This window comes from Rhinolophus hipposideros, assembly GCF_964194185.1.
Source record: "Rhinolophus hipposideros genome assembly, chromosome: 11".
In the NCBI taxonomy this organism is placed as follows: Eukaryota; Metazoa; Chordata; class Mammalia; order Chiroptera; family Rhinolophidae; genus Rhinolophus; species Rhinolophus hipposideros.
Window position 1 is genome coordinate 41389399 of NC_138057.1, and position 25954 is coordinate 41415352.

A 25954-nucleotide genomic window follows, 5' to 3' on the forward strand; every position below is an offset into this window, starting at 1 on the left:
CTTGAACAAAGTATGGCACAGTCTGGCACTGGCCATCTCCAACAAGACACCTGTGAAGTTTATTGCTAGCGTGAGGCAATGCCCTCAGGTTTCCAGGGATACCACGATTAGGCTTACTACAGGGATCGGAGAAAGAAAATAAAACAAAACTTGACTCAACTGAAAGAAGGAGCAGGGGAGGAGGATAGGAAAGAGAGAAGAAAGAGACAAATATGTTAAAGATCTAGAAAGTATTAGCATTCATCTCCCCAACCCAGTAGAGTAGACCTGAGAAGCGAGACACTCAGAGTAGAAATATGTCTCAATTTTCCCTCTTCTTTTTGAGGTGTCATCAGCAATGGCACCATTCCCCTGCTAAGACACAGGGATAGCTATCCTCATACCATTCCTGATCACCTCCCAATAGGAAATACTCACAGATACTAGCTTTCTCTATCTACCCATCTTATCTCTTATTACACAAATCTCAGGGTCCCTTCCTCCCAGCAGTTACTGTTTCATGAGAACATTCCAGACCTCCCATATCATCCCAACCACCTGGACCTTCTTTTCTACTTATCCCCAGTGATCACCTTGGGTGCCTTCACATAGACAGAAAGACAACTTATCACTACAAGGTGTTCTTCCCTTAAACTGGGGATACAAATTAGACTACAACTGAGACTTCAGCACTGGTGTGTAACACAGTATACACTGTGCAACTCTGTACACAGTCTCCCAAAGGCTGGACCCAGGATGTGCTCAGGCTTCATCCTCTCATATCCTCCCACCCTGTCCCTCACCACTACCCCCATGAGAGTCAGGCTAGTTATAAACTAGATAATTCCTCAGGAGGGTGTGCTAAACTGAATAACACTCCCTCAAAAATGTCCACATCCTAATCCCCAGACCCTGGGAATACACTACCTTACATGGCAAAAGTGATTTTGCAGATGTGATTAATGGTCTTGATTAGGGAGGATTATCCTGGATTATCACAAGGATCTTTACAAGAAGGAGGCAGGATGACCAAAGTTAGTAGTTCAAGGCTACTTGATGTCAAAACAGAGGACCAGAGAGAGAGAAGATACTATGCTGTGGCTATAAAGATGGAGGGGGAAGCCACAAGCCAAGGAATGCAGGCGGCCTCCAGAACCTGGAAAAGGCAAAGAAATAGATTCTCCCTGAGGCCTCTAAAAGGAACATAGCCCTATGTACCCATTGTAGACATCTGACGTCCAGAACCATAAGATGGCACAGTTGTATTGTTTTAAACCATAAGTTTATAGTACTATGTTACAACAGCAATAAGAAACTAATACAGCGGTATTTCATCTTTAGGGGATTAAGGCTTCCCTCTAGTTAACCAGATACATCAGCTGGACAATGAACCACTGAATATGCATCTTTAACAAAATAGTCACCAAACAAACATTTACTGGGGACGTGCCCCTGTGCTTTGTGCTGGAAAATCAGAGATGAAGGGCATGGCCCCTGCTCTGGAGTAGCTCAGAGAATCTCCCAGCACAGAATTTGCCTCCAAAAGCTCTAATATGACTCAGCTTTTTCACCAGTGCCTGTGCTGAATGCTCACTGGAGTTACGGAGACAAACTGGCTTCTGGCCTAGAATTTGCCAGTGGCTCACACTAAAAATTCAGGAGAGCCTGACTTCCATTCAGTGAGATTAAGCAGAATCTGGGGAAGAAGTTGCCTCTAAGAACTGCGTGCTGACCTGCAAAGCCAGCAAATCTCAGGTTTTTTACTTTCTAATTAAACCACCCTCAATTTCTACTCTTAAATGTTGTTCGGGAAGAAGAAAAGGCAAGAATCAGCAGCTCCACTGGGGTTGGTGGAGGACAGACTGGGGTGGTGTGGGGCTGAACACCCCAGCTCCAACCTATCTTACTGTATAGAGCTCAGGATTTGAGGTTTTAATCTAATTGTTAAATACATGGGCAAAACAGTCTCAATGTCCATAGAACTTTCGTCATGATGGAAATGGTCTCTGTCTGTGCTCATACAACTGAGGAACTGAAGTTTTAATTTTATTTTATTTGAATTCATTTAAATTTCAAGAGCCACACTGTCGACAGCACAGCAGACCTGAGGGTAAAATCTTATACATTATTAGAGGGCATATATTCAAGGCTAGAAATAGAGAATTAAAATTGTGGGAACGTGTTATCACACTTTCTGCTTTCTTCGATGGAATCCTGACTCTTGCTACTCCAGGCCCTGTTTTCAATGTACTCCCTCTCCTGGGAGACCCACACATCCTCTAGCTCATTTGAACATTTGACAGACTGTGGTTTCTGTCCGGCCCAACACAGCCAGTCCACTCTGACCTCTCTTTTCTTTCAACTCCTAATGGCCTTATGATTGATTCTGTTTCTTGAACACTCATGTTAGCTCCCCACGATATCCATCAGCCCACAGGGACATTGTCTCATTCCTCCTGCATCCTCCCCTCTCTCCATGGTGCACAGTGGGGAGCAAAGAGAGGAGGTTTGGGAGACATGTGTCATACTTGATACCAAGACAGACTCTTTTCTTCCCTTGGCAGACACAACCTGCGTGCAGGACTGCCCCGAGGGCTATTATGCTGATGAGGACAGCCACCGGTGTGCCCCCTGCCACAGCTCTTGTAGAACATGCGAAGGAAGACACAGCATGCAGTGTCTCTCCTGCCGACCAGGCTGGTTCCAGCTGGGAAAGGAGTGCCTGCCCCAATGCAGGGAAGGGTAAGCTGCTCAACAGACTTTTCCCTAATTTAATCCCATAACCACTCCAGATCTCACTATTAGCAAACCTATTTTGCAGATGAGGAAGCTAAGTCTGAGAACATGTACATAACCAGATTGAATTCTCACTGCTAGCAAGGGATAAAGATGAGAGTCGAACCCAGGTCTAACAGTCTCTAAAGGATTTCATCCAGTTCATACTAATGGAAAGGGAAACAGGAAAGGCGAGTGGCCCAGTAAAAGTACACAAAGGGTTAGATTGTCAAATCAGACTCACAGGCCAAACTTCACTAATAATTCAAAGGATATAAGCAATCACAAGACAGAGGTGAAGCATTCTACCTTTAGAGAAGTCCAAGACCATGAATGTAAGCACTTTCTCATCTTCATTAGGATTTATTTTGATCAGATTTAATATGAGAGGTCTAAGTGATGCATGTGGAGCATAGATTTCACAAAAGGAACAATTTCAATTAAATATCTCTATTTAATTCTCCACTAATTCTTCAACCTGCCATGCCCCCATAAACCCATAAGTTACAGGATTCATTATTATAAGAAACCTAGACACACAGATGTATCCTTCAAAAGCATTTTACAGTTAAGAACTCTCTATTATTTTTTTGCTAGGAGAAACTACTAGTGTATTGACCAGGTCTTCTTACAAGCATACTTGGAAGAGGATTTGACTGGGTCATCCCTTTTTTACCCACAGGCATCCCAGTAAAGAGAAAGATTGATTACAGGTCTGTTGCTAACTCTTCCTTCCCAGTGAGTAAACTAGAGCATTGAGAGTTTCCAGATCCAAATTGAAAGGTTGTAACCTTAGACTTTCCCCAACTGCTTTCGCCCAAATTGGCACATCTCTTCAGTTCTAAGCAATCACTGCTAGATGACTCATTTTAGTACTATGCACTGCCTTATGTTTTGATTTGCCTCATTCATTCACCCATTCATTCAACACATGCTTAATGAAGAACACCTTGTGTGTATAAAAAGAGTAAGACAGACTTTGACCTTCAAGAACTTATTCTTCTTATATATCTCTTCCCAAGAAAATTACAAGCTCCTAGAAGAAAAACACCTCTTATTTTTCACACAGGTTACTACAACACCCAGAAAAGAAGCACACACATTAGCAGTGCCCAAAACACACCAGCCATATAGATGAAGATAGGACCCTGCCAGACAAGAGGTTACGGGGCGGCCTGCCTGAGCCCTTCCCCTTCATTCTAATAAGTGCCTGAAGAAATGTGGATCCCATATAAAGAATATCCATCTTCCACAAATCAAGTCATTAAATATTTTAAAGCACACAATAGGGGTAAAATCCTGTGATCTAAATAGATTGCGACCATGGAATTAAGAAGACAATTGTTCCATGGTGTGCGAAGTTGCCCATTCAGAAGAGAGGCATGGGTTGCCATAAATCTTTTTAATGGGGAATGAATAGGGTATGAATGAAGTATAAGTGGAGATATTAAACTGAAATGGTTCCTCTTGTAAAATCAATTGCAGAAACTTCAGATGTCAAATCTCTTTCCCTTGGAAAGGCAGGTATGTAATTCTCTGCACCCTGTCCCAACACACGCAGTTATTTTGGTGTTTAACCTCAGAGCAGGATCTTAGAGGTCTGTTACTATTTGTACTTTTACACAAGATCCTCTTCAAGGCTGTAAGGCTCAAGAGATTTTCATGCAAGAGTCATCAAAGTAAGCAGTGGCACTATATTCTTCTTTTAAACTGATCTACTAAACTCTCCATTCTTTCCTTTAGCACTACCCTTTGATTATTTTTAAAACCTACTTGGCATTGATAAGCTTTCTTTCCCACAGTTTCTACTGATTCTCTTCATCTTCGTAACATTAGCAAAGAATGTTTGTATGCTGCTTTAGAGTTTACATAGTATTTCCACTCACTATGTATATTTACATTATGATTTGATTCTACAATAATCCTATGATATTGATATTCTCTCCATTTCACAGATGAGGAAAGCAAGGCTCAGAAAGGTTGAATGACTTGCCCAAAGTCACAGTTACTAATACATGGTGGAGTCAAAACTAAAAATCTGATCTTCTGACTTCAATCCTATGTGTTCCCTCTGTTTTGTGTGGGTTTTCACTTTTCCCTGTTGCTTTCTCTTTTGAATCTTATGTGATTTTTATCAATAATTCAATTCATTGTTGGTGCTTTCTTTTGTTCTCTTTTCATCACCTTGTCACTCAAATACCTCCGAATCTCACTGATTGACTCGTAGCATTAATTGTTCTCCACCTGACTGCAGAAGGTGAAACCAGGCTTGATTTGCCACTAACTGGGCCACTGAGGTACAAGTGTACTCATTCAGACCAGTGACAAATGGCTACATAGAAGCAGGCTCAACTTTACCTAGCCATGGTGTTAGTTTTCAACAAGTTAGTAGAACTGAAATAAATTAAAACAAAACGAAACAAAACAAAACCTAATGAAGCTAATAGTTTTGTACCAGAGAAACCAAGGGCGAGCCTTTGGTTTCTAGGATAGCTTCAGTATGAGATGTCCAGAGATGCCAACATGGGTCATATGACCTCTAAAAGTTCATCTTGGACAATGATTCCTTTTCTCTCTTCTATCTTACTTGAAAATGTTTAATTTTCCTTCAAATAATGCACTGCTGTTACAGTGGTATTTAACAGATAAATTCAAATCACATTGCCCACTTTACTAGCTGTTTGCCTGTAAGCAAGTTGTCTAAATTCCCTGAGCTTCAATTTTTACACGTGTAAAATAGAAATCATAATATGTAAATCATAAGGTTTGCCATGAGGATTAATCATAAAATTCATAATTATCACTAACATACATTAATTACTTAATAATGTCAGGCACTGTTTTAATAAATTTCTCAGTAATAACTTGTTTAATTTTAGGTACTTACAGTAACCCCCATATTACAGACCTGAGATACAGAGATGTTATGTGATTTGCCAAAGGTTGCACAGCTCATAAGTGGGATGGCTGGACTTTGACCCCATGCAGTCTTGTTCCAAAGGGAAAGTTCCTAACTGCCGCACTCTAGTGTGTCATTTTTAGGTTCAACAAGGTGAAATATTAAATTGATGAAGTCCCTAGTGTACTATGAGGTATATAGTATTATAGAAACTTAATGAAGTAATAGTTAGCCCCCAGAAATCTTTTTAATAGAGGTTACATTTATTATTATGAAGACATGAATATCACTTATGTCACCTTCTATTTCAAGATGTTTTTTTAAATTGAGAAATTAGAAGAATTCAGAGGTATATTTAACATGTCTTCCATTCCCTGATCCCATTCAATACAACTTAAAGCTTGAATTTTCAAGTGGAAAAGCAGGTGGGTATACAGAAAGCAAAGGTAGTGACCAGTCAATGTGGCACTACTGCGTGTGATAAGTACTAGGTCCTCTCATATGTATTATCTAATTTAATCCTCACAAATAGCAGGGGAGGGATTGTAATGCCCAATTTACGGGTAAGAAAACTGAGAATCATTAGATTTGTTAATATAATTAGTAATGAAGCTAAGGAGTAAAGAGTCTAAAGTAACCCAGCTTGTAAATGAATACTGTCTGAGTAACCATGATTCTTCCACCACACTCCCCTTAGGAGCAAAGCTTAGAATTCAGTCTTTGCTCCCCTTCTCGGTTTCAGGTATTATGCAGAAAACTCCACGGGACGGTGTGAGAGGTGTAACAAGAGCTGCAAGGCATGCCGGGGCCCGCAGCCCAGCGACTGCCTGTCTTGCGATACATTTTTCTTTCTGCTCCACTCCAAGGGAGAGTGTCATCGCACCTGCCCAGAGCATCACTATGCAGACCAAAGCACGCAGACCTGTGAGAGATGCCACCCAATTTGCAAAGAATGTAAAGGTGAGGGTGTAGCTACCCTTTTGCATGTGCAAATGGAAAAATGAAAAGTTTTTCATCCAACTTGGCCCCTCTCTTCTGTTCACCACCTTTGGAGGTTCCTAGCTTGTCAACCTCATAACCAGTCCTCTCCAGCATCAGCACCCTTTGCTCTCTCTCAACGTCCACATCTGCCTGTAACCTGGGCTGCTCCTGCACCACACTTCTGCCTCTTCAGATTCTCCTATCCTTCAAGGCCCAGATACAAGCTCTGCCCATCCAGGAAGTGTTTTCCACCTATTCTGTCTTCCTTCTCTACCTGTTGAGCTTGGAATCTCCCTAGCAAAATCTTTCATTACTTCAACAACTACTAAAGACGTCTGCCTCAGATTCTCCCAAGTTCCATTTTTAGTTTCCAGATACCTACTTACCTGTCCCAGAGTAAACACAATCTGGGTTTCCTCTGAGATTCACTCCTTCTGTTAACAGACCCACTGTCTAACCAATTGCCCAGGTGTGATATCTTGAAGTCATCCTCCCCTTGCCTCCTGCACAACCTACCTACCCTCTAGCAAAGGTAAATCTCAAGGTCTGTTGATTCTGTCTCCTAAGCAGTCTCTCTCCTAAACATTTCTCTACTCAGATCTCTTTCTCCATTCTCACTAGCCTCATTCTCAGCATCTCTTAGCTGACTTTCTGAAGTAACCAACATGTCACCCCAACTCTGGTCTTACCCCCAACCCAGGTCATCCTGTACAATTTAGCCAGAGTGATCTTTCTAAAATCCAAATCTGCTCATTTTCTCCCATAGCTTGACACAGAAATATGATCATGGTGAATTCTTCTCAGCATTTAGGAAAAAAATACCTCCTACAATATTTTGCTAAAACTTATTAGGTTGGTATTGATAGCTGGTAGGATACATTCCTGTCACTCTTTTCAAAATTATGTTGGCTCCTCCTAGCCCTTTTACTATATAAATTTTATAATCAGAATTTCCCCTAGAAAGCCTTCCCTAACCCCTCCATTCTGTGTTTCTTTAGTACTCTGCATTCATTCATCTATTTATTTATTCAATAAATATTTACCCAGCACTATGGGCCAGACAGTGTTGACACAACTGTGAACAGGAGAGTTAAGGTCCCTGCAGCCCAGAGGGAAAATTTTGTAATTGTTTACTTATTCTTTGTCCCTCCCTGAGGTAGACTGAGGTCCTCAAAGGCACAAATTAATGTCTTATCTTTGTAGGTCTAGCTCTCAGCACTGTCACAAGAGTGGGTGGGGGTGTTGGGTCACATCAGGGGCTCCTCTGATCAAAAGCACCTTGGCAGATGGTGGGGGCGCCAGTAGGGGAAGTCACACCTGCTGAGGTCGCGAGGGTATAACAGTGAGCGCCAGCCAGGGCGGCGGCGGCCAGGGATGAAGGCCCAAAGCCCCAGCTAGGGCAGCGCCTGCATACCTCCATGACCCGTCTCGGGCAGTGGAGCTCTGCCATCTGTTTGGCTTCCATCTCAAGCCCATCACAAAGATGACCATCAGTGTGGCCCTCCCGCAGCTGAAGCAGCCAGAGACGTTCATCCCTCTGGGACGTGATGGAAAGGCTGAAGGGCATAGAGCACAACCACCAGTTCTCCACACTCCAGATTTCCAAGAGCACCGAGGCCTTCATCCGTCTCGAGGGCGAGGTGGAGAACAAGAGTCTGCTTAAGCTTTTCCTGGCCTGCCTCCACGACAAGACCATCCTCACGGAGCACGTCACCAAGTTCACAATCAATTTCCCCACCTGACAAGACTGGGGCTCCTTCTTCCACAATGAAAAGGATATGAACGAAATGCTGCCAGGAAATAGGCAGATACGATTCACCTGGAGGGGCTACCCTGAAAAATGGTTCTCCCCAAAGGAGTCAGGCTTGGAGAAGCCCAGGCACGGAGGTTCTGGTCAAGGTTTGGGGAAAGGGAGACATGGACCCCTACCGGGAGGTGCTGCTCCCCTACCGGGAAATAACAGGAAGGAACTTCCTCACCTTCAGTTTCCAGGAGCACTTGGTCTTTGAGGTGTAGGTCCGGCACCTAGAGTACATGGGCTTCATGCCAGCCAAGAGCACCTGTGCGGGACAAAGCTCACAGACGACGGCGAGGCTGTGGCCTGCAACATTCAGGTTTCTTTTGATTCGACCAAACCCCTAAGTGAAGCCTCAAGAAATGGCAGCTGCAACAGCAGAGAAAACAAAAGCGCCAAGAGAACAAGGCAGAGGAGAAGCAAACAGCAAAGGAAACAGAAAAAAAAAAAAAAAAAAAACTAGAGGGCCAGCCTGGTGGCTCAGGCAGTTAGAGCTCCATGCTCTTAACTCTAAAGGCTGCCTGTTCGATTCCCACATGGGCCAGTGGGCTCTCAACCACAAGCCAGTTCAATTCCTCGAGTCCCGCAAGGGATGGAGCACATCCTCTCAACCACAAGGTTGCCAGTTCGATTCCTAGACTCCTGCAAGGGATGGTGGGCTGCGCCCCCTGCCATTAGCAACGGCAACTGGACGTGGAGCTGAGCTGTGCCCTCCACAACTAAGACTGAAAGGACAACAACCTGAAGCTGAACAGCACCCTCCACAACTAAGATCGAAAGGACAACTTCACTTGGAAAAAAAGTCCTGGAAGTACACACTGCTCCCCAATAAAGTCCTGTTCCCCTTCCCCAATAAAAGAAAAAAGAAAAACAACCCCCAAAAAGCTAGAACTGGAGAGAGAAAGGAAAAGAAGGGAGCTTCACAAGAGGGAATAAAAACAGAGGAGCCGTGCACTCTGTCGGAATCAGGAAAAGAGAAGCTACAATCAGAGGAGCAGAAAAAGCTACACGAAAAACTAAAACTGGAAGAGTGGAAGCTGCTACTGGCCGGGAGGCACTGCCGCCCATCAGGCTACCTGCCGGCAGCTGAGCGGGGCTGAGGCACCTGCAGCAGCAGGGCGAGGTTGGTGTTGATCTCCTGCCCCGGAGCCGCCCCTTCCTGCTTTGGGCGGGGATCGGTGCGTTTCTCTGAAACAGAGGGCCAGACTCACAGCCCCCAATTTCCTGAGCTGGTTGCAACTGTAACCGAAAGAACTAAGTTTTAATACCAAGAAAAAGGAAAAACAGGACTTGGCGAGAGGGCTCAATGACAATATTTTTTATTGTTTTAGAGTGATTCTCAGTAATACAAACATTACATTACTCCTAGCTGAAATGTGCTTTACACGAGTGGACAATCTAAACTAATGTGAAAATGGTCATGTGCTACTCATAGCAGTCCTAGAATTTCTTTCACGTATCTCACAGAATGGTGTTTCAGCAGTATCCAATATAAATGTCATGCAAGCTATACAACATACTTTTAAATTTTTAGTAATCACATTTTTTAAAATACAGGAAAAATTAATTTTAATATATTTTGTTTAACTACTATATCCAAAATATTGTCGTTTGAACATGGAATCAACATAAAAATTGAGATTTTTTTTTTTACATTCTTTTGTTTTGTGCTGTCTTTGCCCTCTGCTGTTTATTTTACATTTACAACACAACTAAGTTGGACTAGCCACATTTCAAATACTCCATAGCACACGTGGCTAGTGGCTGCTATGTTGGACAACACATCTAATTTAGAACAATCGGTTCAGATGGCTTTTAGCAGTAGGCCTCTTCTTCAGATGAAATCTTAGCCTGAATCCTACTATGCAGATTGATCGAGGGCAGAGCTGGGCAGATTGGAGCAGAAGGACCTTCGAGACCCATCTGATGCCTCCCATTTGCCCCTCCCCACTATTTCCAGTGGTTCCCACTCTTCACCCATTTACAATTGACTCTAAACTTTGAAAGAAACCCTTCCAAACAAACTGCATTAAGTAATTAATTTGTGTTCTCTCTCTCTCTCTGTTTTTTTTCATTCTGGAGGCACGTATAGCTGCTGCTCAAAACTTCTAATCAGAATAAGATAACAAATGGGAGAATACATGGACGTGGGGGTGCGGTGGGAGAGTGGTGGAAAGTTGGCATGGTCATTGGCCACATTATGGTAAATATTAACCATCTATTAGGTTTTTTGAAAAGCCAAAGGTGTCTCTGATGCAACTATTACCAGATTTGTGGGGTTTTTATTCTAACTAGGATTGCCAGATAAACTGCTATATTTTGATTTGCTAAATCTGTAAAACATAATCCCAACCCCCTGAAACTAATATAAAATAATATCGAATGTCAACTGTGATTGAAAATAAATTTTAAAAATAAATAAACAACTCAAACAATTGTTTTCATCCAGACAATCTCCCTCAGATTGTATCTAAGGGATGACTGGGCATACTTGGGTAAATCTTGAGGCCATCCTGAGTGTTTCTGCCTCCCCCTCCTGTATTTGACCTGAACCTCGAACCTGCCTAGTTGAAGCTTTCGATTTTTGACACTCATTTTTTCTGTTGTCCTTTCTTCACCATACACACATATCCTTTGCTGGTTGGTGAATCTTTGTGCTGTCTTCTGCTTTTGCAATTTATAGATTACAAAATTTGGGGAAAGGTTTTCTCTTGGGCTCCATACTGGGTGAAAAAAAAAAACAAAGTATGAATTCCTTCCTCCTTAAAACATTAACCATCATGCATTTCATCATAGATGCATGAAAGATACAAGAAAAATTCAGCAACCTACATAAGTAATTTGCCAATTATATTGTATTTCCTTCACATTTGACTGACCAGTAATATTAGGGTGTTAAAAAATGTTAAAAGCACTGAGGTACAGGGGCGCGGTAGGTCAGGGGATAGCACACTAAGGCCTACTATGTATGTGTCTTCATAGGTAACTGATTCTTCCATATTTAGCTCATTCCTTGCCTTCATACATTTAACTTTTTACTTATTCTCCTCACAAAACTCTTTGAAATAAAAATCCAGGCTGGGTAGCCAAACCCTCCCACCTCTCCTGAGCTGCCTCTCTTTCTGTGTGAATGATGCCATGTATAGCCCCCCGGGATTGCTCTGTATTGGTGAATTCATCCCATGGGAGTCAGTCCAAGGGAGAACAGATGGTGAGCTGCTCTGAATTCTAAGGAAACACCACAGCTGTCTTTATAGATCCCAAGGCTCCTGCAGATCCTTAGAAACAATGATAAATGTAGAGTGCTAAACTTGAAAACAATAGAGGACATTCTGGAATCTAACTGTCTTTTGCAAAAGACTCTGGGTGCCCTCAGTGTGGAGGTTTTGCAATAAACGAATGTAGGAGATATAAATGGAGTTGCTGATTTGTTACCCAAGATGACAGGTAGTACCTTTAAGGATGGCCCAGGATCTAGGCCTCAGCCAAATTGCTGCTAGTCTGAAACAGTGTAACCAACCTTAAGGCACACATTTTGTAACCTAACTTTTTACTGCCTTTCCCCCCTCTTTTAATTTTTCTGACCCTTAATTTCTCTTTATAAAGAAAAACAAAAAGCAAAACAAACCCCACACTTTTATATTTTAAAATTGGAGTAAGATGTCTAAGCTATATTTTAGAAAAATGTAGGGTAGGGAGGAAGGAAGTAGGGGAAGATTGATTCTTTCATCAGAGACCGCAGTTATGTTCCAGACATGTGGGAAATTCTGTATGAAGCCAGAGGTAAAATAAAAATAGAATGGCTTTGAATTTACATCACTGCAGAGAGCCTCCAGTCTAAGAAGCAGTTGAGAAATAAAGGTTTATTCTCTAAGATGTTGTTCATAGCTCAGAATTCATTTTTCCGTAGAAACATTATAAATGACTGAGCTCATAGGTCAGACATGAAAAGGGGATTTAACTCTATACTGACTGGGAAGGACAGGACTCACAATTCTAATTCAAGTTCAACTAACCACTCTTGAATTTACAATATTCTTCTGATGGGGAGAGCTATACAAGTTCCAACTCATAATATCAAGCACATTCCATGTCCTTTACATCTCCCTGCTTCTGTTTTGAACTCCTCAGCAAAAATACCAGGGACTTCCTAAGTGAAGGAACTATGGCTCAGGTCTCCTGTCTCCAAACTCTCTCCAATTTATCCCTTGATGTCTGCACAGAAGGAAACGCTTGGGTCAGTCATTCCTGGGGTCTCTGAATTAGGAGAGAAAAGGATTACCTCCACAGGAAACAGAGCCTGTAGATTCAGACCTCCTCTACTTGGCGGTTCACGTGTTAAGGCAGATAAATCTGATAGAAAGAGCACTGGCCTGTGTGTGAGTCAACAAACCTGAATTTGAATCACGACTCAACCATTACCTATGTAACCTTGAATGAGTGACTTCACATGTCTGGGCCTTCGTTTTGATTTATTTAAAAAATAATACACAGGCCTTCCAGAGGACGCTGCCCCTGGAGCCCTCTGAGCCCAGCCAGAGGGAACCCCACCGTGTTCTTCCACATTGTTGTCCAGCACGAGTCCTTGGACCATGCGTCTCTTTTGAGCTGTTTGCAGACAAAGTTTCCAAGACAGCAGAAAACATTCATGCTCTGAGCACTGGGGAGAAAGGATTTGGTTATAAAGGTTCCTGCTTTCACAGAATTTATTCCGGGATTTATGCGCCAGGATGGTGAGTTCACAGGCCACAATGGCACACGTGGAAAGTCCGTCTGTGGGCAGAAGTTTGGTGATAAGAATTTCACCCTGAAGCATATGGGTCCTGGCATCTTGTCCGTGGCAAATACTGGACCCAACACAAATGGTTCCCAGTTTCTCACCTGCACTGCCAAGACTGAGGGGTTGGATGGCAAGCACGTGGTCTGCAGCAAGGTGAAAGATGGCATGAATATGGTGGAGGCCATGGAGGGCTGTGGGTCCAGGAATGGCAAGACGAGCAAGAAAATCGCCATTGCTGACTGTGGACAACTCTGATGAATTCGACTGGTTTTATCTTAACCCCCAGAGCATTCCTTCTGTACCTCAGGAGAGCACTCCTCACCCCCATCTGCTTAGAACACCCCATAATCGTTGTGCTCTCACTGTAGTTCGTTGGGTTCCGTATTTTCCTCACCCCCCTCCAAATCTAGCTGGGTTGCAGAGTTAAGTTTATGGTTATGAAACAAAAGCTAAACAATTGTCTGTCCTTGTTTGGGTTAGGGTGTTGGTGTAGGTTTAATTTTAAACAGCAAACAGGTTATTTCTAAGACATCATTTGCTATGTTTGTTTAATTCCAGAGTACTTCGTTTTTTGCTTCCCTGACCTAAGAATTAAATGTCAGTATCCCCCAATGAATGAATGAATGAATGAATGAATGAATGAATGAATAATAAACAAATAGGATGTCAAATTTCTGAGAAGAGAGTTTGTAATTTTCCAAAGAATTTTAAAGGAAACTATCACCACCATTCCCACAAGTAAGAATCCCTGGACAAAATGATCTGTTAAATTCTTTTAGCCTTAGCATTTTAAGTTCCAAGCCAGTATTGTTTCTTAATTACAAACTGCCTAATCATAATTTACTCAACAAGTTTTGGGAACCCCGCCCCAACCAAATCAGCTGGTATCATCCTTGTCTTCTATACTAGTTAAACATTAGCAGAATGACAAAAGAAGATTTTATAAACTTTCTATGTAATTTCTCATTCTGAAAATTGCTTTAATAAAAGATCTATCATCTCCAAATCTTCAATTTCCAGGCTGAAAGTTTACATTGATTGAAACAATTAGATAATTTCTAGGTCTTTATTTGGTGTGTAGTAGATTTTTATTTTTTATCACATCCTCAATCAATTCACCCTTCTGCTTCAATTTACTTGACATATTTCTTGCTTTTACGTGTTTTGGAACCAAGACAGAGGTTGAAATCTAAGGTCAGTCTCACAACTTTGAATCTTTTTTTTTTTTCAGGAAAAGGAGTACTGCAATGCTTATCCTGTGTGTGGAATTACCACCTAGAAGGAGGACGCTGTGCCTTGGATTGTTTTGTGGGGGAATACAGAGTGGGAGAGGTACTGGAAGCTGGGCATCATGTGCCTTCTGCCATTTCCACAGAGGGAAATGAGCTAGTTTCTCTAAGTCATTCTAGGCAAAATTTAAAAAGTCCTAAAATTTCTATACTCACTATAGTTAAGGTTTAATATTTTTAAATCTTCTGCCATTGCATCATGGATTAATAGTGCTACTCCCCCCCCGCAACATCCTATGGTTTTAATTTCCATCAAAGGAACTAAGATTTGAGATAAATAATGGGGAAGGTAAGTAATGAAGGCCTCAGAATTAACTCTGCATTCATCGTTCATAACCTTAGAAGTTTCAAGTCTGCATAGGAATATTATGTCAGACATTAGAAATGTCTTATCTTCTTTGTTACCTCATTGCTGTCTAACCTTAAACATATAAATAATATCAGAACTACACAGCTGATGTTGGTCTTTCATTTCCTCCACCCCTTCCCAGTGTATTAAGAGACATATATTTTCATTTGCTTGCCTAGAAACCATGGGTTTTCTGAGTCCACTAACTTCTTGATTGTGTTTCCAAACTTTAGAAATTAAGTAAATGTCTCCATGGTGAAATTAACATGACCAGCGTATTCACCTATGAGCTCCCTTTAAATTCTGACCATAACCTTCATTGCACTTTGGTGAAAGTCAGGTTCAGAGAGATTAAATAGTTGGTAAAGACCATATGAATCCTAAGTAACAAAGCTGGGATTGAACCCAGGAGATCTGACTCCTAATCCAGGATTTGATGAGATAATAACAACTGAAAAAGCACTTTAGTGGCACCAAAAACATGCAAAGGTGCTCCACAAAGATAATGTCTATTCCTTCTTTTTCTATTATACCATCCTTACACAGCACAGAAGTGAAATAGGAAGCTATCTTCCCTAATCCATGTTTCCCATACCAGTGAAGGAGCAATGTGCCACTTTCTCCTCATCTCTCACTAAATTCCTTCTGCACTGAGATTTAACTGCTTTAGTTAAACAATCACAACTTATATTATTCTGGGGCAGAGTCCAAGCAGGTAATGTAAATAAGTGCAGAGTGTTCCATCAAAGAAAATCCTAGTGCAAGCATGATGAAAAGTGGAATTTGATGTTTCACCTATGTGTTGGCGACAGAGCTAGTAGTGGGGATTATATCAAACACGAGAGTATCAAATAAGAGAGTCACATTGCCATGTGGGAATGATGAATTTACATGTGAAATATCCCAACTTTGAAATGTGGGCAATGAATTGAAAATATTTTAAACTGTGAAGGTCAATGTATTATGGGCCAGACAAAACTTATCCTTGACAACCTGGTCAAGGTGGTCAGCACATGAGTTGTCAGTTTGTAACCTGAACTATTCTAGAAGACTGTTTCCCCACTATTGTTACCAGCAGATCTCAGAGGGAAAAGTCCCAGCAATGGTTCCATCCAAGTGCAGACAGTTGGTTGTCTTTCACCCTGAACAGTTAAAATGGACCCAGCCCAAACCACCTTTCTGCTGTCCCCCACATGCTTCCCTCTTTTATGGAGACAAGATGGAACTCCTATCTGGGAACTCCAGTGCTTTCTTAATCCCTCCCCACTCAAAGGGATCTCCTGATTGTTCTTAACAGGGGGAGAAACTTAACTGTGAAAAATGCCACGAGAGCTGCATAGAATGCAAAGGACCTGGTACCAAGAACTGCACCGTGTGCCCTGCCAACCTGGTGCTGCACATGGATGACAGCCGCTGCCTTCATTGTTGCAACGCCTCAGATCCCACTGATACCCAGGAGTGCTGTGACTGCCAGGACACTACAGGTGAGAAGAGAAGAAGAGCAATCTGCCAAGGAAGGGCGTGTCCTCAGCAAGCTGAGAGGAGCAGGCAGGAGAGGATAGAAAGTTCTGGAGATTCAATATGGCTACCTTTTTATTGAATGCCTCCTATGTGCCTACTGTACTTGTAACTTCCTGTCCATCATCTCATATAAGTAGATATTACTAATTCCATTTCACAGATGAGGAGACTGAGGCTCAAAGGGTTTGATTAGCAGGTCCAAATCCACACCAATGTTAAGAGGCTCATCTAGAATTAGAATGTGGGTTCTTTGGACTGCAAAGCCCACATTCTTTCCATTGTCATGCTGCCTCCAACGTTAGAGCTCAAATAGTTCTAGAATTTCATCTTTATAAATTTACTTTATTCCTTTATTAATTCTTTCCTCCTGAGAAAAAAGGAAAAGAATCAACTATCAAAGAAACACCAATGTTATATATATTTCTTGTTTTCTGTTCAGATTTTATTTTAAATCTAATTCAAATTGTCAGTGCTATAAAAGGGTAGACAATATTATATTGAAGAATCATTCTATGGAAATCAGCCCAAATCTAGGTTTTCCATTAGAAACTTAAAGCATTTTAGAAATGAACTTCATTGAAGGCTACAAAGAAACAAACCTTTTTGTACCAATTCCCAATTCCCCAACTGTCTCCTACTCCCAACTCCATCCGTATGGGTACTTGGTCTTTATTGGCCACAAACTTAGATTTCAAATGAAGTCATTTATTCTTAAAAATAAAAAATAAATTCTTAAAACATATTCGTTAGTCCTGAAGCAGATCATTTTCTTGGGATTCAGATGTATCATAGCCCAACAAAAGCAGACATTATATTCATGGGAGCAAGTCCATTTATAAGTGAAGTAAATCCCAGATCCATAACTGCTACTTGCCATTTCTGTGTGTTTATTTTCTTCTATCAGCCTTTTGAACTAAATTCAAAATAGCATCTTACCAAAAACTGATTGTTTTCTTTTATCAGCAATCCCACCCCCCACAAGCAGCTGATTTCCCCAGCTCCTCATACACATCCACCTTCAGGGTATGATTGCCTAATATCCATGCTGCGTCAGCTAAGAATAATAACCCTCATTACATGGGTTTAAATGAAACCAGAAGTGTGCATGTTGGGTGCAGAGTTTCTGTTCGCTTGTTCCAACTAAAAACTAGCCAGTCAGCTTTCCTGCACCTTCTATGCCTCTTGAAAATCCCCCTCAGGCAACTCTGCAGAAGTCTAACCACTCTTGATTACCTACTCATTCTTCACTGAGACACTTGCCCCTTCAAAAAAGCCAGATCCCAGAGGCTGACCATGACTCTGCAGACCTAAGACGGTAGAATAGCAAGACATGATTGCATATGGCGCCCTAGCAATTGAAACAACCTCCAAAGGTCTTCTATTGATTCTCCTGCCTCAGGCAGTATTTATCTCCAAGTACCACAAATGGATTGCTTACCCATCCCTCTGGTGCTTTAATATTTCCTCCAGGGAAAAATTCTGTGCTGATATTGCTAACAATGAAAGCCATAATGATAGTGCTGTTACTTTAGAAGAAGAAATTCTGCTTAATGGGCAAAATCCCGTGACAATGAAAGTTACAATAAAAATAGAAAACTTGAAAAAATTGTTTATCACTAGCAAAGAGAGAGAGACATAGTAGCAATGAATAGGATGTAATCAGCCAATATATAATAAGCAAAAATAATTGCCCTTAATAAAAATGGCAGCAGTATTATATTATTAAGCTAGCATTTACAATGTACCTAGAATCTCTCATAAAAGAATCCTGGGGGCAGAATCAAGTGGTTCAAGAAAATATTTATGGAAAATTTAGTGGGTATTTCAACTTGTACATCCAACACTGCCTGCCAGTTTATTTCTCTAGTTCTGTCATTCTCCCATTTGATGGTTTAAAGAATAGGGGGGAAAAATATTAGGTAACTTACCCAAATCATACCACCTGAAAAAAAATAGTGAAAAGTAAGAAAAATTAGCTCATCACTGAAGTTATGGTTTAATCTTTCCTTTTGTGACAGTTTTGGTTACTCCATATTCTCAATGAAGGCATCAAAACAGAGCCTGATGAATGACAGTTGCTCTCAACTTCAGAAATCTTAATTATGATACAAGAAATTTAAAGGTGGCACTTCTCTTCCTGACAGATTAGGGCCACAGAATGCCAAAATGTCAAAAAACAGTTGTCAGAACATTTTACCCTAATATCTCCAGACTATAGCATGAAATTAGGATTCCTGGGTTCAAATTCTGATGGTTAGGATTCCTGGGTTCGAATTCTGATTGCTCCACAAACAAGCTCTTAGCTCTGACAACGTGACAATTCAGTTCCTCTTTATGGACCTCAGTCTCCTCAACTGTCAAGCAGCAGATTGACTTAAGTAATTTCTAAGGACCCACACAACGATAAGAGTCAATGGTCTCATAAATAATCTGCTCTTGCCTTTGGTAGCATAATCATGTTGGACCAGGTTTAAAGGTAGCTGGGGAGAGATCTTAGTCTTAGAAAAAGTCAGTTATTTAGCAAGAAGTGAGGCATGGCCCAAGATGGAATATTTCTCTCAGGAGAGAAATAGAAGAATTCATTGATAAGGATGGACACTTGGCAACTGATCCATGAGGTATGGGAATGAGGGGATCCCTTTGGATTTCAAACTGACCTTCATCCTAGAAGGGTTTGATAGCATCATCAGACATAGACTGGGACTCTCCTGGGGGTACCCATGGCAATCTTGTAGAGTGGCATGCCTTTTAAGAAAATCAGAGAGAGTGGTTCTACCACTTTAGATTTAAAAGATAAAGATGCAATTCTTAACCTCAGAAACTAATTTTCCCCCATTCCATCTCTTCTCTTTCATCCTTCTCCTCTGCCTTCTTCCTTTGGGATCATCTTCCAACAGATGAGTGCATCCTTCGAGCCAGTGAGATAGAGTCTGCGCCCGGGCATTCCAAGACAGCCTTGTTCATCACCTCCTCCGTTGTGCTGGTACTTCTGCTCGGGGCAGCTGTGATCATCTGGAGGAAATCGCGGGGCCGAGCCCCGCCAGCAGACAAGGCTGGCTATGAAAAGCTGGCTGACCCTAGCAAGTCTTACTCCTCCTATAAGAGCAGCCATCACGAGAGCACCAACTTTGAAGAGGATCATGTGATTGAGTACAGGGACCGCGAGGATGATGAGGATGATGATGACGATGATGACATCGTCTACATGGGCCAAGATGGCACTGTCTACCGGAAATTTAAGTATGGGCTGCTAGATGATGATGATGAAGATGAGCTGGAATACGACGATGAGAGCTACTCCTACCAATGACAGAGGTCACCTCCACACCACCCCATTCCACTCACAGGCAGGAGTGTGAGCATTAGAATGTTGGGTTTTATTCTCACACACCAGGCTGATGTATGCATGTTTGTGTTTTCTTCTTAACCGTGACACCAACTAGAGTATGTAAAAATGCTGACGTATATTTTTCTTCCTTTGAGTGGCTAAATTTGATTAACCATAATTGCTCCACCATAACTGAGGAACAAGGATGAAATCCAGAGGGGTTTTCCCCCAAACAATATGTCAAGACACGAAACACAGGAAGTAAAAACAAGTGAGATTAGTGTAACATGTTTTACGTGATTTTTTTTTGTTTGTTTAAGGAAGTGGAGGACCATTTGCAATCTCGCTCCCCAGCATATGTCATCAATTTGGCTCAAATGAACTCTTATAAAAACTGGGAAAAAAAGAAAAGAAAAAGGGAAGCGGGTTTATAAAAATTCTGTTTCTTGGCTGTATTGTGGAAATATGTACTGCACTGACTTCTGGAATTCTGATATTTCTGTAAATGATTTTTGGGGATGGGACGATGAAAGAGTTGTTTGTCTTAGAGGACTTTTCTCCCATTAACTCTCTTTAGGCAAAGATTCGTTTTGTAAGAACCAACTAAAGAAGGTTCTCATGCCATTTAACGATTGACTCCAGATTACTCCTGGTGAGCAAAAGAGACCACCTCTGCTGACAATGGTCATGACCTATTTCAAGATGAAGGAAAAAGAGGGAGGCAGCATTATAGCTAAGGAATCATGTGTTCAGTGGACTCTGGCCTTAAGATTCCTCTGCCTTAATCCAGGGTCATTATGACTCTAGAAGCAGAACAAGCTCAGGCAGGAGATAGCAGAAATCCCAGCAGGAAAGAAATCATGGTTTCCAAGAATTGTAGCATTATACCCTCATGATTTTATAAGAATGTTTCTAGTTGGAGACATCAGCTAAGACATCAAGTAGTAAAAACAAAATCGCAGTATTAACCTAACATGAAATGACCAAACTACATCTACTCTAATAAAAGATTTTAGCTACTAAAGCAGAAAGCTTTCATCAACAGCCTGTCACAGAACTGTGGATTCTCCACAGAAAAAGTTGGAATTGAGTCTAACATGCAAAATCCCAATTTCCCGCTCACAAGTTTAATCCAGCTGCTGACCAGCTTTCCAACACTTTTCGTCCCTGTGATTTTTGTTTCTAGACATCCTAGGCATCCCTTTTTCCACTTTCCTGCCAAATACATGCTTGGATTCATGCACCTAGGGCAGTTTTTCTGCAGATAATACAGAGAGAGGGACTCTTGCTGTGTGAAATTACCAAAGCAGGGTTTTGCAGACTTCTTTGTCAAAGCAGAAGTTATAGGCAGTACTAGGAACAAACCACCAGAAATTTTCAGATGTTGATGACATTTTCAGGTGATGATGATAATTTTAAAAAATTTATAGCATACCTACTACATACCAGGTACCGAACTAAATAATTTCTTTTAGAAAAATCACCTAATACCCCCGTAACTTCATGAGGTTGGTACCATTATTACTCTGTTTTCATAGGAAACATGAGGTTTACGAGAGGTTAAGTAACTAGCCCAAGGCTGATAGAAAGCCAATCAAGATTCAAGGAAATAGAATGATCCTAAAGCGTATGTCCTTAATAATTATGCTACACTGTCATAAAATGAGAAAAGAAGCATCCTAAATCTGATAAAGGCATGTCTATTATTTTATGATATGGCAACTGTATTACCTTTACTAAATTTGTGCATTTTCTTTTTTAAAAAAAACATGATGTACCACTGACACAAAAATTCTCTGTGAAGTCTACAGTTTATAGAAGGCCTCATTGTTTCATAGTGGAAAGCTCTTAAAGTAAAGTTTGGCAAACTCTCTCTGGAAAGGGCCAGATAGTACATGTTTTAGGCTTTGCACAACTACTCAACTCTGCCATTGTGGCATGAATGCGGCCAATCCATAATGAATGGGTGAGTTGTGCTCCAATAAAACTTTATTTACACTAAAATTTGGATATAAAATAATTTTCACATATCATAAAATAGTATGATGCTGCTTTTGTTTTTTTTTCTTAAATCACAAAAAATATAAAAACCACTCTTAGCTCGAGGCAGTACAAAAATCCCAACTTCCCGCTCACAAACTTAATCCAGCTGCTGGACCAGATTTGGCCACCAGATTATAGTTTGCCAACCTCATCTTAAAAAAAGAAATTCTTAAGAGATCATGTGCATCATACACGCATATGATATGCCTCCAAAATGTTTTGATCATTTAAAATCATCTCTTCAAAATCTTTCTGAACCTGATAGTTCCACTTGTAATTCTTAGAAATAAATAAAAATACATGTAAGATAGCCGTGATACCAATGGAAGAATTTCTCCTCTCTTGCTGTGTAATTACAGAGTGTAGCCTATAGAAATAAGCACTTTTGTTTATACTGTGTTTTTCATCTCCCCTGATAATTCTAAAGCTCTGATAAACTGAGTTTGACATTTCTTTGTGTAGCCTGGAAATTGTTTTCCAAGAAAAATATGTGTTTATGATACACAGTTAAAGATTAAATGAGGTCAAGATGACCTTGCATACTAAGAAAAATTGTATTGTTGTTACTCTATGTGAGCCTGAAAAGAAGTTTCATGCTGTGTATTGGATCGGTTTGACATCTTTCCTTCTTTCTTCTTAGTTACACTACATTATTCTTCGACATCTTTTGTATTCTACGGTAACAATTATCTAAATAGCTAAATATGTGTTTGGGAAACAAAGTCACTTTTTGGTTTCCTGTCTGCAAATAACTTGGAAGTATTACGAATATCCTTGTAGACTGGAACTATACCAAGAGGCTGGGCAGGGGCTTGGAAGGTTCCAGTTCATAGAAAGTAACTTTAAAATTGGAAATAAAACTAAATCGAGACCAGATCATTCTACAGGGACTTGCTTATGAACCCACCATTTCTGAGCACTTTGTATACATTTAGTACAATCAAGCACCAGTTTACAATGGGGATGCATTCTGAGAAATGCATCATTAAGTGATTTCATGATTGTGCGAACATCAGAGTGCACTTATACAAACCTAGATGGGCTAGCCTACTACACACCTAGGCTATGTGCTACAGCCTATTGCTCCTAGGCTATAAGCCTGTATGACACATTACTGTACTGAATACTGTAGGCAATTTAACAGAATAGTATTTGTGTATCTAAACATAGAAAAGGTATAGTAAAATATAGTATAAAAGACAAAAAAATGGTATATTTCTGTATAGGGCACTTACCATGAATGGTGTTTGCAGGACTGGAAGTTGCTCTGAGTGAGTCAGTGAGTAAGCGGTGAGTGAATGAAGGCCTAGGACATCACTACACTACTGCAGACTTTATACACACTGTACACTTAGGCTACACTAATTTGTAAAAAAGTATTTTTCTTTCTTCAATAATAAAGTAACCTTGGTCTACTATAACTCTTTTACTTTATAAACTTTTTTTAATTTTTCAACTATTTTCAACATTTAGCTTAAAACATACATTGTATAGCTGTACAGAAATATTTTCTTTATATCCTTAATCTATAAGCTTTTTCCTAGTTTTAACTTTTTTTGTTTTCTTTTTTTTACTTTTTGAACTTTTTTGTTAAAAATTAAGACACAGACACATATGTTATGTTAGCCTAGGCCTATGCTTGAAAGCAACTACAGTTGACCCTTGAACAACACAGATTTAAACTTCATGGGTCCACTTATACGCAGATTTTTTTCAGTAATTCCAGTTGGCTCATTGTATCTGCTGGTTTTGTATCCATGGATTCAGTCAATCCCAGATGTGCAGGACCGACTGTAGAATCAAAAGTTATGTGCAGATTTTCAATTTTGAAGGGGTTAGCACCCTTGCCCCCTGAATTATTCAACGGTCAACTGTATCTGATAAAGGGTAATGAGATGACTGTGAAGGGGTTAGAAAAAAATCATAGGTCATCTTCTGGGGCTTTCCCACCAGAATGAAAGATTTCCATTATTAAGGGAGAGAAAGGTAGGGCAGGGTAGCTGTTAGCCTGAGGAGAATGCCCCTCATTAACAAAGTGTTCATTGATAAGAACTAATCCCAGCCTGCAAGGGAAATGATATGAGGCTTATTAAGCCCTTAAGTGAAGCAGACACATGTTTGTCAAACACAGAATTATAACTAACAAGAACAGAACAAGACTGAGGTCAGGAGTTTTACTATCCCTGTAAATTATTATCAGTCAAGGCTTTTTGGTGGCTAGGAATGATTGTAGACCTGAAGCAAATTCTGTTGTATCCTTTAGGCTGTTTTCAGAGATAAATGATAGAAAATTTAACCCAAACTGGCTTATATACAAAATAAATTTATTGGCTCACTTAATCAAAAAGTCTAGGATCAGGTGTTGCTGGAAATAGGGCTCACAGTGTGACATCATGCACTGGTGTGTCTCTCCCTCTCTCCTCTCTGTCTATTGCTATGTTGCCTCCATTCTCACCAGAGGTCACTCCTCACTTTGGCAGGATGCCTGCCAGACTTCACGTTCCCTTGGGCCTGTATCTAATAGGAAAAAGACCCTCCCTCTGATCCAAGTCTCAGAAAAACTTTCATGGTATCTCATTGGCTAACAAAATGCATTTGCCAGTTTCCATGGTGTAAATACCCCATCATGGCCAATTTCAAGCTTCAAATGTGATGTCACTTAATGTGGAGCTGGGAAGAAATGCTAAAAAAAAAAACCCAAAAAATCATAGCCAAACTCCAGCTGCTCATGGCAGCCCAGCTCCAGGGAGAGCTGTTGTTCACAATCTTAGCTGTAGAGGGCACAGCCCACTGGTCCATGTGGAAATCGAACTGGCGACCTCAGCATTAGGAGCACTCCAACCACCTGAGCCATGGGGCCAGCCCAGCTGTGTTTTTAATATAACTTATTTAATTAAAGTGTTATACCTAAATTTTTAATAATAGCTATGTCTAACAACTGACTCACAAGATTCCTGAAAAATTAACATTGGCTTTCATAAGCTGTGACAAGCCAGCTTCAACACACCACTCTTTATACATAGAATCTTTTCTTTCTGTGATGTTTTCTTTCTCTCAATATCAAATCTCTCATCCAGAATTTCCTATCTTTTTTTTCATTAGTTCTCCCACTCCAATGCTATCAGAAGCCAACAAAATTATTTTTTCTCTCATTTCTACCACCAAAGAAAAACAAATGTAATCAATAATGTCTTAGCAGACTGTTTTAATTATAGCACACAATTCTGGAGTTCTGTCCACTGCTACCTGAAGTGACATGGACAATTTCATATATTACTTGGTATAGAGTATGTCAATGTATTCATTTTCTATGAGTGCATAACAAACTACCACAAATTTAGAAGCTTAAAATAACATCCATTTATTATCTCACAGTTTTATAGGTCAGAAGTCCAGATGGGCTTGACTGGGTTCTCTGCTTAGGGTCTCATAAGGTCAAAATCAAGGTGTCAGCCAGGCTGGCTCTTACCTGGAGACTCGGAAGAATAATTGCTTTCCAAGGTATCTGGGTTGCTAGCAGAATTCAGTTTCTTGTGGCTCTAAGACTGAGGCCCCTGCTTTCTTTTCTGGCTGTGGGCCTGGGGTCACTCTCAGCTTCTAGAAGCTACACTCTGATCCTGTGAATGTGCCTCCTTCTCCCCTTTAAAACCGACACTCACACACTAAATCCTTCTCATGCCTTGACTCTTCCTGACTTTCCCTCTTGCTACCAGCTGCAGAAAACTCTGCTTTTAAAAGGCTCTTGTGATGTGATTAGGCCCAGGTGGAGAATCTCCCTTTGGCTATAATGTAACATAATCATAGGCATGATATCTCATCATATTCACAGTCCTGGGGATTAGAATGGGAAATCTTGAGGGGGTATTATGGGATTCTGCCTACCAGAGCCAATAAAACTCTTTTGGGAATCAATGCAGCAACATGTGTTGAGTCTTCCATGTTTGTTCTATTTGAATTCACCAATTCCTTGCTGGGTAATATTATAAGCAGAACCAAAGTGTTCACAGAAAAGTTCATTTTTTTGTAATTTAAAACTACAACACTTTACAAGTAAGTTCATAAAGACTATACAAAATATGCTGTGATAGTTACATATAATAAGAAGCAAGATATAAAAGTTTATGTACACTAGCATTTCAAGTGCACTCCTGAAACTAAAAACCTGTGTGAATTATGCAAGCTACACTGTAGAAAGTGAAGATAAACATTACCTGC

At 40.6% G+C, this 25954-nt stretch overlaps 2 protein-coding genes across 3 annotated transcripts in view; both read left to right on the forward strand.

Moving 5' to 3' along the window:
* The window catches only part of PCSK5 (proprotein convertase subtilisin/kexin type 5), a 405671-nt gene extending 383388 nt beyond the window's left edge, over positions 1-22283 (forward strand). For both annotated transcript variants that reach the window (XM_081067381.1, XM_081067382.1), the window contains 5 exons: positions 2544-2721; positions 6396-6613; positions 14441-14541; positions 16145-16331; positions 19266-22283. In XM_081067381.1, the coding sequence (XP_080923507.1) occupies positions 2544-2721; positions 6396-6613; positions 14441-14541; positions 16145-16331; positions 19266-19678 (1097 nt within the window). In that variant the 3' untranslated portion in view covers positions 19679-22283. The remainder of the gene's footprint in view (positions 1-2543; positions 2722-6395; positions 6614-14440; positions 14542-16144; positions 16332-19265) is intronic.
* Positions 13150-13464, forward strand: LOC308505183 (peptidyl-prolyl cis-trans isomerase A-like; the record flags this gene model as incomplete). Its single annotated transcript, XM_081066921.1, has 1 exon — positions 13150-13464. One exon carries the CDS (start codon positions 13150-13152, stop codon positions 13462-13464), a length of 315 nt encoding a protein of 104 aa, XP_080923047.1.
* Positions 22284-25954: the final 3671 nt, after the last annotated feature.